This window comes from Tamandua tetradactyla, chromosome 9 (assembly GCF_023851605.1).
Source record: "Tamandua tetradactyla isolate mTamTet1 chromosome 9, mTamTet1.pri, whole genome shotgun sequence".
In the NCBI taxonomy this organism is placed as follows: domain Eukaryota; kingdom Metazoa; phylum Chordata; class Mammalia; order Pilosa; family Myrmecophagidae; genus Tamandua; species Tamandua tetradactyla.
The window spans coordinates 80,917,946-80,935,623 of record NC_135335.1 but is presented as its reverse complement, the minus strand read 5'-3'; the positions used below and the strand labels follow the sequence as shown (position 1 = coordinate 80,935,623).

Genomic DNA, 17,678 nt, shown 5'->3' with positions numbered 1-17,678 from the left:
TTCTAGCTTAAAATTATTCTTTGATTTCTTTGCCACCTACCAAAATTTAAACTACCTATATACCATAGCATTTAATAGTTTTCACTGTACTTTGAGACATATTATTTGTATGATATGGTCCCTGTTTTTTATTCTCTCTATCTGTTATTTTGCAAGTTTCTTCTTATTCTTAAGGATATGTCTAGAGTCACTTCTTCTTTGAAGCTTTATCTCACACCCCCAGGCAGAATTTTCTTAGCCCTTAAATAGTATTGCTGTTTTAGAACTGACCTTCATTCTGGTCCACAAAACTGATGCCTTTGAGGTTAGGGATACTGTTTAATTCATCTTAATAACCTGATACATAGTAGGATTCAGTAAAAGTATCTTGCATGAATGAATCACCTAATCAGTGCCCAGTGTCCAGAGCTAATGAATGGTGCAATGGGGAGCCTAATATGGATTTTTTTCCAGTATATTTTATTTGACACTAAGGTACAAAAGAACTCTGTCACAGAATACAAGTTTAAAGTTCTACAGCCATAAAAATATCTAAACTAAGGCATCCAGAGAAAGATACCCTGACTCAAGAAAGTTGATATCTGTCACATGGGAAGGCATGTGGCTGGTGTCTGCTGGTCCTTGTTGCCAGTTCTGTTTCTTGTAGTTGCTGGTGCCTAGTTTCCTCTCTAAGTATCTGTGGGCCTTCGCTTAGCTCCTGTGGGGCACAGCTCTGGGTTATGGCTTGCTTAGCATCTCATGGGAATGTTCATGGAAACATCTGCTGGGCTCTGCATCTGCAAACATCCATGTGTAGGCATCTGCTCTCTCTGTTGGCACTCCAAGCATCTTCAGATCTCTGCGTATCTTTTGGCTCTGAACTTTCTACAAAATGTTTCCTCTTTTAAAGACTCCAGTAAACTAATCAAGACCCACCTTGAATGGACAAAGTCACATCTCCATTTAATCAAATGTCCTATCCATAAGTGGTGTGTCACATCTCCATGGAAAGAATCCAGTCAAAGTTTCCACCCCAGAGTATTGAATCGATTTAAAAAACATGACTGCCCCACTACATTGGATCAGGAAAAAGGACATGGCTTTTCTGGGGTACATAACAGCTTTAAACCAGCACAGAGGTGTTTCGACTCCATCTTTAAACAGGACTTTATTCGGTAATGAATTAATACCTAAAATAAAGGATATTAAAAATGAATTTTAGTTAGAAAAATCATAGCTGATGAACATTTCTGGGGAATGGTGAGCTAAAAAATGCAATTAAATCAGCAGCTTGTTAGATTAAATAAATATGTTACTTTTAGTTTTAGAAGGATCTTTGACTTCTTGGGTATAGAGGTGGCTCTTCTCCCCAGTTTAAAAGATTAATTAGAGTCACTTAAAGGCAGTATGAGTGGTGAATATACTTAAAAAAAAATTAGTTTGCTAACATTATTGAATTTGCAATAAGTGGAGTCAGCATCTGAAATAGTTGAGTATTTCACATGATGACATTGTATTTAGTACTCTAGAGTGTGTTAAATAGCTCCCTCAAGCATTTAAGGTATCACTTCATTTTCCAGGACCTGCGTGAAGTCTGGCTCAATTATCCTCTCCACCCACTCCAAGTAAGTAAGACCTTCCTGTCTGCAGTGAGCTTTACAATGCTAGATATTCATTTTACTTTGGTGTCTTTTTTTCCCTCCCCCTGTTGTCTTTTGATTTCCTTTAGTGGCATTATAAGTTTTAGCTGTGGTGTCAGTACCGGGAATCCTTGGAACCAACAGTAAAATTCACCTGTACATTTTGTTTGCCTGTTTGGGGATGGGGTGAGCACTGGAGGTTGTCATCTCTCACAAGGGGGAAAGACCTACTTGTGTGATTGTTTGCCAAAAAGAAATTATGCCGTGATTTTTAGAGCATTATATTTTGACTCTTGTATATCTATATTCCTGCTGTTGTAGTGAAAATAATACCCAGGCAAATCTGGATTTAACTGAAAAAGTAGTACAAATACTAAATTAATATGCTAAATTGTAACCTAATTTGGATTTTAGAAACTGAGGGCTTTTACTCTGATTGCTTGAAACATATATCTGTGTATTATGAACTTAAACTTAGTATAGTGTGATGGCTTTTTACTCAAGATTTGAGAGTTTAAAAGTTCTGCACATGGTGATACCCTTTTCCCCAGTCAGTTTTAGAAATTCTTAATAATCTTTGCTTTTTTTTCTGTTTTACTTTGGAGACAGAACTATCTGTGTATGTATATATGTGCACATACATACATGAATATGTTAATATACATGTGCATATATGTATATACATATGTAAACACATAAATATAAATGAGTAATCACTGTGGCCGAACTCTCTCATGAAAGGCCGTACAGTAATAAATGGTATCAGTTAAGAATACTTTAATTTTTTTTTTTGGCAAGGAAATCGAACCCAGGTCTCCAGCATGGCAGGTGAGAACTCTGCCTGCTGAGCCAATGTGGCCTACTCTAAAATATTTTATTAATAAAAAGTAATGTAGAATTTCCCAAAGTTGTTGAAAATGTAAATTTTAATACTTTTCATGATTGTTCTCTGCTGATTTTTTTCATGCAGTTTTATGGAGATATATATTCACATACCATGTAATCATCCAAGTTGTACAATCAGTGGTTTACAGTAACATCAAATGGCTGTGCATTTGTTATCACAACTGATTTTTTAACATTTTCGTTACTCCAAAATAGAAAAAAAATAACGTGAAAAAGAGCACCCAAAACATTCCATATCACCCTTCCCAGTGTTAATTATTTCTTTTCTTTTTTTTTTTTTTTTTTCCCTTTCCATAGTCATCTGTCCATACACTGGATGAAGGGAGTGCCAGCCATAGGGTTTTCACAGTCACGTGATCACACCTTAAAACTTCTGTAGTTATTCAATCATTTTCAGGAATCAAGGCTATTGGATTGAACAGTTTCAAGTATTTCCCTCTAGCTACTCAATACCCCCAAAACTGAAAAGGGATATGTGTATCAATATACAATAAGAATAACCTCCAGAATGACTTCTCGACTCTTATTAGAAATTTCTCAGCCACTGAAACTTTATTTTGTTTTATTTCTCTTTCCCCTTTTGGTCAAGAAGCCTTTCTCCAACCTGTGATGCCAGGGTTGGGCTCATCCCCAGGGATCATGTCACACAAAGTGGGGGAGGGCAGTGAGTTTACCTGCAGAGTTGGCTTAGTGGGAGAGGCCACATTTGAGCAACAAAAGAGATTCTCTGGTGGTGACTCTTAGCCATAATCATAAGCAGTTTTATAAGGGCAAGCACCAGGATTAAGGGCCTGGCTCATCAAATTGCCAGATCCCAATGCTTGTGAGAATATCAGGTCTTCCCCAGGTGGGAAAGTTTAATAGTTCCAACTTTTTCCCTAGTCCCTCAAGGGGGCTTTGCAAATACTTTTTAATCTTCTGCCTAGATTACTCTGGGATATACTGGGGCATCATACCTCCTGTACAAACCAACAAAATTTCACTCCCTATTCAAAGTTCCATGAAGTTATGGTATTCAGATAAGCCGACCACTCTGCCGGTTTTCACAGACATTATTATTTGGAGCACCTGTCTACTTGTATAATAATCTGCAGTTGTAAGCTGAGTCCAATATTAATGATGCTCATTCGCCAAAATAGTTTAGTCCTTAGAAGACACACAATGATCAGGTTACTCTAATGCAGTGTTTCTCAGAAGATGATCCCCAGACTAGCAGCATCCACATCACTTGGGAACTTATTAGAAAGGTAAATTCTTGAGCCCCACTCCAGATATAATGAATTCAAAACTTTGGAGATAGGGCTGAGCTATCTGTGTTGAACAAGCCCTCTTAAGTGTCTTGATGAACATTAAGATTTGAGAAACACTGCTTTATTATATATATATATATATATATATATATATTCTCTACCAACTGTTCTTCAGTTTGCATCTTCCTTGGAGATTTAGTATAATGATTGGGATTTTTCACAGTACTTGTATGTAGTACCTGGACTTGAAATTTGATAGAGGGTTGGAAAATATTATTTGAGCCTTCTTTAAAGATTAGGTTTGTTTGTCATTTTAAGAGATGAGAAGAAAGTGTCTGTTTTGTTGGCATTTCAAAAATTTCTGCTTATGAGAGAAGGAATTTTACTAAATACTGTTTATCCTAGAATTGATAATTACTCTTGATAATCAGAAACTGCAAATGATTTTTATTTATTTCTCTTTTCCTGTAGCTGCAGGAACCAAATACTGATCGACAACTTATTGAAACTTCTCCAGTTCTACAGAAACTTACTGAATTTGAAGAAGCAATTGGAGTAATTTTTACTCATGTTCGTCTTCTGGCACGCGCATTCACATTGAGAACTGTGGGATTTAACCATCTGACCCTGTGAGTTATAAGTACTCTTGTAGTCCCAGTGTGACTATTTAGATGAGGTAGTCCCAAATCTTTGCTATATGTATTCCCTTCAAAGGAATTGGGATTTCAAATGTAGTTCTAGGAAAGTCGCATTGTGAGATGGATGAGCAGCCAGACACTGGTGTGAAGCATGGGATCTGCTTCAATCCAATAGTTTTAGTCTTGTTTTCATGTGACTTGTTTCTTTGTGATGTATAGGAAAAGTGTGAGGGAAGTATAACTTTTTTTCTGTAAAGGGACAGGTATTAAATATTTTAGGCCTTATGGGCTATGTGCTCTCTGTCACAATTCAACCCTGCCACAGTAGTGCAAAAATAGCCATAAATATAGCTTTAAATGAGTATGCCTCTCTGTGTTCCATTAAAATTTTATTTATGAAAACAAGGCCAGGACCTGTATTTGGCCCTGCAAAACCTGCTGTAGATCAATGATTTGAAGATTGAGTTAATGAAATAACTATAGGAAAATAACTAAAGTTTTATTTCTTTGTGAGTTATTTGTTATTCCATTTTTTTTTGCTTGTTCTCTCCCCCACCCCTTCAACCAAATATTGCTGTAAAGATTTAAAATTCTTATCATGAATATATTTTTTTTAGCATCCTTAAACTGCATTCCAGATTCAAATAATGGAGTATTTGTTTCAATAGAGAAGTAAAGATTTAGTAAAGAAAATTCTTGGGCCTTTTTGCTTTGTTTCTTCCGAGACTGCTATTCTTGTCTATATTATACCTTATTTTTCAATTTGACCAGCTTCTGACCAGACACTATTAACCAGTCTTTATTTTGGCAGCTGTTTAACTCCTAAATAATATTCTTTGAGACCTATAGTGACTCAGATCTTGTCTCAGTTGAGAGAACATAAGGAATCTTATTCAATTTTGTGCTTTAAAGCAAAATGGACTTATGACATTTTTAAATGCTGTCTGTAAAAACTTTGGATTTTTTTAAAAATCCACAAATGTTTATTGATCTCTTCACTTTGACATTTCTTTTTTCAGAGGTCACAATCAGAGAATGGAATTCCTAGGTGATTCCATAATGCAACTGGTAGCCACAGAGTACTTATTCATTCATTTCCCAGACCATCATGAAGGGCACTTAACTGTAAGTTTGTATAAATTCACTCCCTCCAGTAAAGTTTGGTGTATAATAGAGAGCAAAATATTAGAAGAGCCAAATGTATATTTATATAATTGATGATTCAGTCCTCAGTGACTTTAGCATATCATATGTTCATTTCACTGAGGAAATTGTACACAAAGCAACATGTGATAAAAATCTCATCACTGAATGATCACATAACTTTGCAGAAGACATTGAACTAGTCAGCATGGGTGGAACAAAGATTAGTTGACACTAAATCTATCCTAAAAGTCTATTCTAAAAGAAGTTTAAAAACTATTAGAAGAGATTAAAATTATAAGCAACTACAAATATTATACTATATATATAATATATACATCATAAAAAAGTGTAAGGAAATAACTCTGAATACAAAATAGAACACATCAAATCTTATAAAGAAACAGGTGAATTGCTGCATTTGTGCTGTTTAAGAAAAGATAAGATTTCTTCTAACTGTGAAGTTCAAAGAAGGCTTCATGGATTTGGTGGTGTTTGTGCTAGGCTATTTTAAAGATGGATAGGATTTAGCCATTGAGAGTTAGTGGGAGAAATTCTGTGCAAGGGCATTCCACATAGTGAAACTGCAGAAACAAGTGCACAATATGAACATTCAGAAGGCAGAAAGGCAGTAGGGACTCCATTTTGCTAGAACATAGTGGAGTTGAAAGGAGTTACAGAGACAAAGTTTGATTTCTGAAGAAAGCGAAATGGTCCCTAGTCTTCCCACTTTTGTTTTGTTTTCTTGTTTTTTGTTATTGTTGCATACAGTTTTTACTCTGTGAAACCAATCAGAATTACAACTGGAATGGTAGAGAAAACATATTTAGAAGCTACTCATATTCTCTCCTAAGGCACAAGGAATAACCTTTGAGAAGTTCCTCTAAAATTGAGCATTGAGAAGACAAATACTTTATTGGGCCAAGAAAAATAGTAGTGTACTTTAAGATATTTTGTTAATATATACTAATTCTTCTTTTTTATGCTTATAGCAAGTGATGAAAGTCATACTTTGCATCTCTACAATTTTTATTTGTGTTTTGCTTTGAATAAAATTGGATCCTGTCTCACTGATAATAGTTTATGTAAGACAGAAATATTGAAATTAGGGGGAATATGATGATTTGACTATGTTTAGAAATAACTTTTTGTCAGAATTTCTTAGCCCAACAAAGGATGGTACTTTCATTTATTTACTCAACAAATATTTACTCAATTCTACATACCATATACCGGTGTAAATACTGATCAACAGTTAGCTATTAACTGTTGATTATCAGTACTCTTATTTTAAATTTGATTTTAGATTAACAGTTTGATTACTATTTAAAATTAAATTACCTTTGGATAGACAGAAAAGTGTTTCTTCTTGAATGACTGTTAAAGTCTTAAGAAAATATGAGTATTTACTGTAAATAAACTCATATCTGGTAAATGACACTGCATTAGGGAAGCAACAAATGCTTGTTTAGTCTCCCTTCCCTTAACAAATAGATTTCATAGGTGTCAGAATGGTTGGTCTCGGAAATGGAGAACCAAACCAAGTAGCTTGAAATTCATTCATTTAAAAGTCATATAGGAGCCATCTTTGAAAATGCGTGGCCAAAATGTGCACATTTACCCCTATATTCCCACAAAGTCAATTAAGAACTATAGGATCTTGTGGAGATGGAATGTTATAGATCAATAAGTTTACTGTTTCCCTCCTGCTAACTACCTGATTCTGCAGCCTCCACCCTACACCCTCCCCTTTCTTCTCTGCAGTTGAACAAATAATGAAACCAAAACTCAGAAAGACAAGAGTCCTGCCCAAGGTCTAGTTAAAGGTATAACCAGGACTGTTTCTATGCTACAGACTCCTGTTCTGTGTTCTTCCCAAAATCACTTTAATGCCATAAGTATAGTTTTACTCCAAATGTTAATGTTTATCAGTCTTTCGCTCTTAAAATTAGAGAGGTTTTGACTAGTTTATTAGAAAGGTGTTAGCATATGACAAAATTATGAAAAGGTGGTTTTTTTTTAACTATATTCACAGAAAGCTTTGGTAGTAATCAGCAGCACCAACAGATCTGCTGAAATCATCAGTTTCGCTCTATAGGCAGTTAACCTACAAACTCATCTCTCCAGTCTCATCCCTTTTCTGGGTTCCAGTCCCAGCTCAAGTATCTCTTGAATTTATCCTCTTCTGCCCACCTCTCTCTAAACTACCAACTTCTGTCACCTGGAACACTGCCTGGCCATCAGAATATTACAGGAATGGGTTTGAAATAGAAGAGGTGATGTTTATTAAATTACAAAGGATAAGAATCTGTGGTTGTGTGGTTGTGTCTCTGCAAAGCACAAGGTAGTGCAACATAAAAGGAATGGGATCCCTATTTCATCAGGCTGCAGTATTCTTCCCCTAGGTTTTGGTCTCAGGCATGTTTAAAGTTATTTTTGCAGTTTCTGCCTTAGTCTTCCTGTATCATCCCTTATACCCAGTCTTTTCAAAACAGATCTCCTCTGACTACACTAGCAGTTCATCTTCAGTCCCCTTTGTTGTTCCTTTTTATGTCCCAGCCTGTTAACACTGGAGTGCCCCAGTTCTTTGTCATTAGACCGCTGCTCTTCTCTACCAATTTCTGCTCCATACGTGACCTCATTCTGTCTCTTGTCTTTGAATTCCATCTGTATACCACTTCCTAATTGATGTCTTTAACCTGTACCTCTCTTCTGAACTCAAGTCCTGTTTTTCTGTCTGCCTCCTCAAAGCCTTACTTGCACTTCTAATTACATCTCAAGCCTAACACGGCCAAAACAAAATTAATTTTCACACACATACCGCCCCCCACTCCCAAACCTGCTTCTCTCTCAGAGTTTTTTATATCAGTAAGGGTCATTCCAGTCTTTTGGTTTCTCAGGTTAAAAAACTTGGAGTCTTCCTTTTCTCCTCTCTTTCATATTATATACACCCTCCAGTCCCCCAAACACTAGCATATTCTGTTGATTTTACCTCCAAGATATATCCTAAATCTGTCTGTTTTCTTACCAGGTCCACTGTTATCACCCTGGTCCAAGCCACTGTAATCTCTCCTCTAAATTACAACTGTAGTTTTCCAACTGGTTCCACACACCCCTCCACCCATCACCACCTCCCACCCCCACCACCACAACAGCTAGAGGAATCATTTTGAAAGGAAAGTCAGATCACAACCTTCTTCTACACAAAACTTTCCAAAGGCTCACTTAGAGTGAAAGACTACGTTGATAGTCATCTACAAGACCCTTTCTAATTTAGCTCGCCACTGTTGTCTCTGACTTTAACACCTGGGCTCTTCTCATTGGTATAGTTGTGAGTCTTGTAGGACACTGAGCAAACCCTTGCCTTGGGGCCTTTTTGCTTGTTTCATCAGGCTGCAGTACTCCTCTTGGTCCAAATTCCTCATCTCCTTCAGGTCTGTGTTCAGATGTTACCTTATCAATGAGGCCTTCTTTAACCCATCCTTCTTAAATAGGCAACCTCTTCCCCTTCTCTCCAACCTTCCTCTCCCTGCCTGCAACCGCATCTCCCTTTTCTTCTTTCTTTGTCTCTTTAGCACATGCTGTATATTTTACTTGTTTACATATTTTACAAAATCAAGGCAAGTATTTTGTGTGTGCTGTCTTCATTCCTGATTCCCTGGTCCTTGGAGAGTTTCTGGTCTATCAGTGTTCAGCAGATAGGTTTTGCATGAATGATTATCATTTCCCAGCTTAACACTCTTGTTCTTTAGATAGTGACTGGAGTTCTTTTGAAGGCCCTGAGTGGTGGTTTCGTCCTGCCTACCAGCCCAGTCTTATATCATACCTTCATCTCCACCCTCTGCACCTCCGCATTGGCCTGATGTACTCTCCCTGGTCCCCTCCTCCCCCCCGCAACGGGGCCTTTGGACATGCTGTTCTTCCGTTTCTAGCCCTCACTCTTGTCTGTCTGGTTATCTCCTACTCATCCTTTAAGTGTCAGTTCTAGCATGATTCTGAATGCAGGGGATACTTTCCCTGACAACCCTCCTGCCCCAGTCAAAATTCTCTGTTCTTTTCTTTAATGGCCCTTATTTTAGCTCACCCACTCTATTGGACTAGAAGGTCCATGAGAGCATGTTTTTGTTCATTACTGTATTCCAGCAGTGGCTGGCAAATGAAAGGCTCTCATACGGTTTTGGTAAATAAATAAAAGAAGGAGAGTTTCTCCCTCACTGACATAATTTGGCTCTTTGTACTTGATGTGAATTCCTCCTATGAGCGTTTGTGTATCTTTTCTTTCATTATCATGGAAAGTAGGGCCATCTGGCTACATTCTTGGTATAATCTAATAGATCTGTGTGGCACATCACTGTCACTTTTAATAACGTATTCTGCTTTCACCCCATGTTATTATATTAAACTCTTCAAAATAATAAATTAGAGTCTACTTACTATACACTAGATGACCCTCTTTGGTAGCTCATTTCTCACATTTGTGGTTTCCTCTGTGGAATCTCGGGGTGAAAAGATAAATTGAAGGAAGGATGCCAATGTGTTTGTCTGTTTTAAGCCTATCCATCTTTTCTCATCGAAATTTAACTTTAAACTGATTGTGAAACACTGCTATGCCGAGATAATAGAAAACATCCTGGATACTCAAAATTAGGATGTTTATATTGGTCCCTGATATTGCATCATTAATTCTGCAATATTTTTTTTCAGGTTTACAGAGAGTCCTAACTACAGCTTCATTTACTTTTTCTGGTGACAACAAATTGAACATTTTCTTTTTGCAGGGGGGCGTGTTTTAGTTTGCTAATGCTGCTGGAATACAGTATACCAGAAATGGGTTGGCTTTTATAAAGAGGATTTATTCAGTTACAACTTTAAAGTTCTGAGCCCAAAATTGTCCAAACTAAGGCATCCAGAGAAAGATACCTTAACTCAAGAAAGGCCAATGTTGTCTGGAACACCTCTGTCAGCTGGGAAGCATGTGGCTGGTAGCTACTGGTCCTTTGACTTCTGGTTTCAGACAGCTTCCCCAAGGGCATTTTCTTTCTGCATCTTCAAACATCTCTGTCTGTGTCTGCTCAGCTTTTTCCATCTCTGTCTGTATTGGCTCTCAGCTTTTTCCAAAATGGTTCTCTTAAAGGACTCCAGTAAGGAACCCACCTTGAATAGGTGAAGACACATCTCCATCTAATCAAAAGGTTCCACCCACAATTGGGTGGGTCACATCTCAGTGGAAACAGCTTAATCAAAAAGATCCCACCCATGGTTGGGTGGGTCACATCTCCATGGAGACAGCCTGATCAAAAGGTCCCACCCTAAACAATTGGTCTGTCCCGACAAGATTGGATTAGAATAGGGCATGGCTTTTCTAGGGTACGTAACAATTTCAAACCAGCACAGTGGGTGTCGTGGGGAGGTGTTAAAATAAGGTGATATTATGGACAGGTTAATACTTGGTAAAATGGAGAGCTTTGAAGACAATGAGTGGGCAGATATCCAAAAAATTTTGCATTGGAAATAAATCCAGAGGAGTTCCTAGCACTTTCTAGTACCCTTTCCCTATGAATGAAGACCAAACATATTTTGCTTAATAAAAGCTGCTTCTGCTGTTGATGCAATAGCAGCTAATATTTCTGGCATGTTTATTTTGTGCCATTCACTATGTTTATAGATTGTATATGCATTCACTCTAATTGTTGTAGCAACCACATGAAGTAGGTTCTACTTTCTCTGTTTTACAGATGAAGAAACTGAGGCTCAGAAAGATGTAGTAACTTAAACAGAATCACACAGCCAAGACTTGTAGAAACATACTATAAATCCAAGCAGCTTGGCACCAAATATTTTAGTTTTTACTGCTATAGCAAACATAATGTTGTGTTTGTGAAGTATTCTCACAACTATCTCATTTAAAAATTAAAAAATAGCAGCCATATCCTGAGTCCTGGCCTCTCACCTTCCTTCCAGACGACATGAGCTTCACCACCCACTCCACCACTTCTCCATCAACTACCAATCCCTGGGCTCCGTTCAGCTGCCAGCAGCATGGCCAATGTCTATGCAGATGCCGGTGGTACTCAGGTGCCCAGATGTCCATGTCTGCTCCTCTAGCTCCTGAAGTGGCTAGGGGGCCAGGGGTCTGGATGGCAGGATGGCCAGAGGTCTGGTGGGAATGGCAGGCATTCAGAATGAGAAGGAGACCCTGCAGGCCCTGAGTGACCACCTGGTCTCCTATCTGGGCAGTGAGGAATGTGGAGACTGAGAGTCAGGGACTGGTGTCACTACCTGAAGAACATCAAGGAACTGAGGGCTCAGATCTTTGAAAATTCCATGGACAACACCTGCATCCATCTGCGGATTAACAATGCCTGACTGGCTGCTGATGACTTTGTAGTCAAGTACGAGTCTGACCTGGCTATGCACCAGTCTGTGGAGAACAACATCCATGGGTTCTTGCAAGGTCATTGATGACCTCAACATCACTTGGCTGCAGCTGGAGACGGAGATTGAGCCTCTGCAGAAGGAGCTGCTCTTCATGAAGAAGAACCATGAGGAGGAATTAAAGGGCCTACAAGCCCAGATTATCAGCTCTGGGCTGAATTTGGAGGTCCCCAAGTCTCAGGACCTCAGCAAGACCATGACAGACATCTGGGCCCAGAATGATGTGTTGGCTCAGGAGAACTGAGAGGAGCTGGACAAGTACTGGTCTCAACAGATTGAAGAGAGCACCACAGTGGTCACCTCTCAGTCCGCTGAAATAGGAGCTGCTGAGATGACACACAGAAAGATGAGACGTATTGTCTAGTCCTTGGAAATTGACCTGGACTCTATGAGAAATCTGAAGGCCAGCTTGGAGAACAGCTTGCAGGAGGGGAAGTCGCTATGCCCTTCAGATGGAGCAGCTCAGTGGGGTCCTGCTGCACCTGGAGTCAGAGCTGTCACAGACCTGGGCAGAGGGGCAGCTGCCAGGCCTAAGAGAATGAGGCCCTGCTGAACATCAAGGTCAAGCTGGCGGCTGTGATCACCACCTGCTTCCGCTTGCTAGAGAACAGGGAGGACCTCAGTCTCTGTGACTCCCTGGACAGTAGCAACTCCATGCAAACCACCCACAAGACCACCACTTGCAGCATTGTGGATGGCAAAGTGGTATCTGAGACCAGCGACACCAAAGTTCTGAGGCATTAAAGCAGCAGACATAGGGGGTGCCCTTTGGGGAAAGGATAGCCAGTAAAAACTTCTACATCATAACAACAAAAAAAAGATGAGTAGATATTTCTTCTTTCTAATATAGTAATTTACAGCATCAACAACTGCAGGCTCATGTCTTCCTCCATTCAGATCCATCCACCAAAATGATGTTCCTAAAACAAAAAAATTGTCTTGCCACTGCTCCCATTTGAAACATTTTGGGGTTCCTCATCCCTTAGAGGATAAAATACAGACTTCTTTGCACAGCCTGTAAGAGTTTCTATGCCCAGAGAACCTGCTCTCCTCACTGGTGTCAGCTGTCTCTCACTCTGCTCGAATTTTCCCTCAGTGCCATCCAGTGGTCACCTTGCTGTCTCACAACCCTTGTTTTGCCATAGATGCTCCCTATTCCTGAAAAACTCTTCCCCACTCTTCTCTCTCTAGCTGTCTCACTCTTTCTCAGTTCCAATTCTACATTCATCAGAATCTACCTGCATGAATTTTTAAAAAATGTATATATCTGAGTTATATCTTGCAAGAAGGCTGGACACTTGTATCAGAAGCATCTTAGGATTCTGATATTTCAGTCAGGCGTTATGACCCACTGAAAAGTCTTTGCAGTTTGCTCAGGGGACAGTTCCTCCAGGAGGCCTTTCTGGAAGACTGGAATCAAGAGGCTCACCTACTTCTCTATACCTGTGGTCTCTGTGCTGTCATTGTAGCTGCAAACATGCATTGCAGCCAGTCTGTGTAAGGCTTTTAAGAGATTATCAGCTCTCAGAAGGCTACCACAACATGTTGGTCATCTTGGGATCATCAGCTTTCAGTCCAGGACCTGGCATATAATCAGGTTCAAAAACCGTCTGTTACTCTGAATTGCCATGACTTCAGATGTTTCTTTTTTTTCCTTGCTGGTCTCTTCCAATCCTGTTCTTTGGCAGACAGCATGATTCGTTCTGAAATAGAGTTCAATAAAAGTCAAGGAGAAAATTGTCATTTAAAGAAATGCCATTTGGTCTGTCTTGCTTAGGTAAAGAGCAAGGTCTTATCTCTTTTCAACTCATCTTCTAAATTTAAACTGAGTCTAAAAACATGGATGATTTATGGTTTCCTTCTCCCCCACTGACTTTTGGTTCAGCCTGAGTTTTTGGCAAGAACCTACAGATCTCACTTTCCAGCCACCCTGCTGCTTTAAGACCTGTCTGGGTTTGTCTTAAATAGAACTGGAAGCATTTCTGTTTCCTGTCCTCATGGCTTTCCTCTTTTGCTGTCAGACAGCATCACTGACACTGGCGGGTGGTCACTAGGGCACAGTAACTAGTGATTTATCATGGTTTGTTCATGCCCAAGTGTTCATGGGCTTGTTGGTTCTCAGGAACAAACACTGCAAATATGCAGCCTAAATAGTTTTATTCCCCATTAAAATTCTATATTCAAAGAGGACCCCACTAGCTCAGCGTAGTCATATTCACAAAACAGCCCTCCTATTCCCCCATGGCCTCTACTTTAAGAACTATGCCCTCTCCCCATGTTGAAATCTAAACTAGAAAAGATATAGCCCTTCCAACTTAATTATTCCATAATTACAAGGTATTAGGCAAGTGGCTTTCTATTGGTTGGGTCTTCTATTAAAGTTATATACAAGGGTTTTAAGTTTTTCCCCTTTTTAGATATTAATTTTAATGTAACAATATTATTGAAGGAAAGATGGCATTAAGGGAAATAGGAAGGGAGCAGAGACAAGCAAAGAGTGATAGACTGAAATTCAACAGCAAGCATGGCTTATGAAGATCAAGTTGTGTTTGTGCTACATGAATCATTGTCAGACAAATTAAGAACATATTGTTTCTTATTTATCTATTGTCAAGGATGCAATATCAGGTATTGAGAATAAATCTTGATATTCATAAGCTCACTTGACACTCTAGAGCCACAGAGCATAAAACTTGCATCTCATAAACAGAGTATCTTGGAACAGCAGGGATATAATACCAGCAAGACTTACGACTCCTTTCTGCTCCTTATCCTTATTTTCAGGGATGTTTCCTAGAAAGAAGAAATTTTTTAATAGACCAAGAATATGTTGTAAGAAAAGTTCTAGTTTAAGATGCATTATTCTCCCAAATCTTAAGAGATTGGGGATAATTATGTTCTGTTTTTGTTTGGGGAGTTGCTTCAAGGTGGGAACCTTTTCCTATGCATCTTTATATCTGTCTTCTTCCGTCCAGTTTTCCCCTAACTTTTCCCATAGTGAGTGGTTAATGAGTGTTAAATGGCTAAATCATCTTGTTTTATGGGCACCTCTCCAATGGGTTGATTGTGTAATTTTCATGCTGTGTTTAATGTTAGCTACTTGTATAATTCTTGAAGGATGCTTGCTCTCTGAAATTCCTAGTAGAAATTTTTGTTTTGAATTCCTGAAGTTGGAATATGAAAGTTATGTTCTAATTTGATTAAAGATAAAAGAATCTTAGTATGACAGACTGAGATAGAGAGATGTATATAGTGCAAATCTTTAATGATAAAAACAAAAATGCAGATAAATAATTCAAATATCTTCAATGATATTTAATAAAACACTACTTCTTCAAACCCTGTAATATCTAAATTAGCATCAGGGCCATGAAACTTGAAACTTATTTTAAACTTTTAAGAATGTTCCTTTAAAACAAATCTGTAGTGACAGAAAGTAGATCTTTACCTGGTGGGAGGCAATGAAGATTGATTGCGAAGGAGCACGGAGAAGTTGTTTGGGATAATTGAAATACATTTGGTTGTCAAAACTGATCTAACTATACACCTAAAATGGGTACATTTTATTGTATGTAAATTATATTTTGGTAAAGTTGATTTTTTAAAATGCTCTGTTGAGTAGCATTAAACTTAATAAAAGTTTTGACCTTTAATCATAGTACAACATTCCCCTAGCCCAAACACACACACACAGATATTAAATAAGTAAATCAACTGTTTAAATGTTTGTTAGGCAAAATCCAGGATAACAGAGCCAATTAAGTTATTAGAGAGAAGCTAGAAGTGTGTGGAATATGTCACTGCTGTCTGAGGGCAGTGGTTGAGGAATTAAACCATCACTTACCTTGTATCCCTGTCAGTGAGATGGTCTCTGGCTGGTTGGGCCCCAACACAGGAATAAGAGAGACAAAAGTGAAATTTTCTCTAAATGTTCTTCAATTCCTTTTGGCCAGTTGTTGCGAAGCTCTCTGGTGAATAACAGAACTCAAGCCAAGGTAGCAGAGGAGCTGGGCATGCAGGAGTATGCCATAACCAATGATAAAACCAAGAGGCCTGTGGCCCTTAGGACCAAGACCTTGGCAGACCTTTTGGAATGTGAGTCCTACAAAATAAAGCTTTTGTCTTAACCTATAGATTCAATGTTTAAATCAAATGGGCCACACTTTCTTCTTTTCATTATTATTTTGACTTGACTGAAAAAAGCCACTTCTATTGTAATTTTTATTAATGCTTTTCCCCAAAGCTTGTTTGAAGGAGAGTAGTTTGGAATTAAGACAAGTGAATAATGAATTTTATACTCAATCTGTGTTCAGTCATAACCCCCTCTCCACATTCCCACCCCTCCATCCCTTTGTGTGAAACAGTAACAGCATATGGAGCATGGTAATTATGAAGTATAGCTTCTTTGCCACCCAGTGACCTTCATGTAGGGGCATAGAAGAAAGAAGGGTAATCTATTCACTCAGTACTAAAATTATCATCTGCTGTTTTGAATGAGCTCCATGCTCTACGGGCCAATGTTGTTTTCTTTGCAGTTTTTGATTTGGTCTGGTAGCATTATAAATCATTTTGCTGTAACTAATAAAGAATTGTACACATAATTTTGTTGTTTCTGATAGTACATATAAATAATGGCCATTTACTGGGTCTTAGAACTTGCTTTTCTTAATGTTAGTAGTGTTTTTGGTAATTGGAATTCTATACAAATATTAAGGTCTACTATACAAAAACCAACTCATTTACAAAGTGCAAAGGCAATCTGATTAAGGAACTTAAGATAACTTATTTTTCAGTTAGAGAAAATATAAAAATTAAGATTACCAAAAAACTTAAGTTGGGAGATCAATCTTACTGTTGGGTTTTTTTTAACTCAATGAAAGTTATTTATATTTCTTCTTTTAAAAATCTGACCATTTGTTTGCTTGGTTAAGATTTACTTGGTTTTAATGAATTATCTTTGGGAATTGACATTTATCAATATAAACTAGGATATATTTTATATTGTCATTAAACCCAGAATGAAGTTTTTCTCTGTTTGGGCAGATTTTGTTCACACATTGTCCCATTTCTGTTCATGAAATTTAACACAGAACCCTTATAAATGCAATTTCCTCCAAACGTGTTCAGAAGGCAGATCCCAAGGACATGATCATTCTGATGTCATATCTCATTTTCAAGTTATATTTGAGGTTAACATGGTTGGTTGTGTTCCTTGTTGCTTTCTTTCCCTGCTGTACAGTAGCATTTTGTACTGTTTTAGCTGACTTTCATTTAGACTTCATTGTTTGCTAAGTGCAATTTTTTCTTTGCACTCTATGATTTTACATCTTAATCGTACATCTATGTTGCTGCTTCTAATACTGGTAGATGAAAAGTAGTCATGTTTGAAGAAAGATAAAGTGGTAATGCTGAAAAATAAAGAGGGCCTGAAGAACCTTTTAAAAAACCTTTTTAAGCTGCTGCTTAAAGGTCTAGGAATCTTACTCTTTCTGGTAATTAGCAATGAATGGTGGTTTATTTTTAAATGTTCTTTTTTTCAGCATTTATTGCAGCACTATACATTGATAAGGATTTGGAATATGTTCATACTTTCATGAATGTTTGTTTCTTTCCACGATTAAAAGTAAGCTCATATAACATTTAAATTAGTGGTATGTTTTCTGTTTGGTGAGTCCAGAACCCATTAC

General features: G+C 38.0%; 1 protein-coding gene across 8 annotated transcripts in view; it reads left to right on the top strand.

Annotated features, from left to right (window-relative positions):
- Positions 1-17,678, top strand: part of DROSHA (drosha ribonuclease III) — a 171,025-nt gene that overhangs the window by 144,475 nt on the left and 8,872 nt on the right. For 6 of the 8 annotated variants that reach the window (XM_077116892.1, XM_077116891.1, XM_077116893.1 and 3 more), the window contains 5 exons: positions 1,560-1,604; positions 4,247-4,404; positions 5,433-5,538; positions 15,945-16,086; positions 17,532-17,614. In XM_077116892.1, the coding sequence (XP_076973007.1) occupies positions 1,560-1,604; positions 4,247-4,404; positions 5,433-5,538; positions 15,945-16,086; positions 17,532-17,614 (534 nt within the window). The remainder of the gene's footprint in view (positions 1-1,559; positions 1,605-4,246; positions 4,405-5,432; positions 5,539-15,944; positions 16,087-17,531; positions 17,615-17,678) is intronic. The other 2 variants (XM_077116896.1, XM_077116897.1) reach the window with 2 other exon arrangements.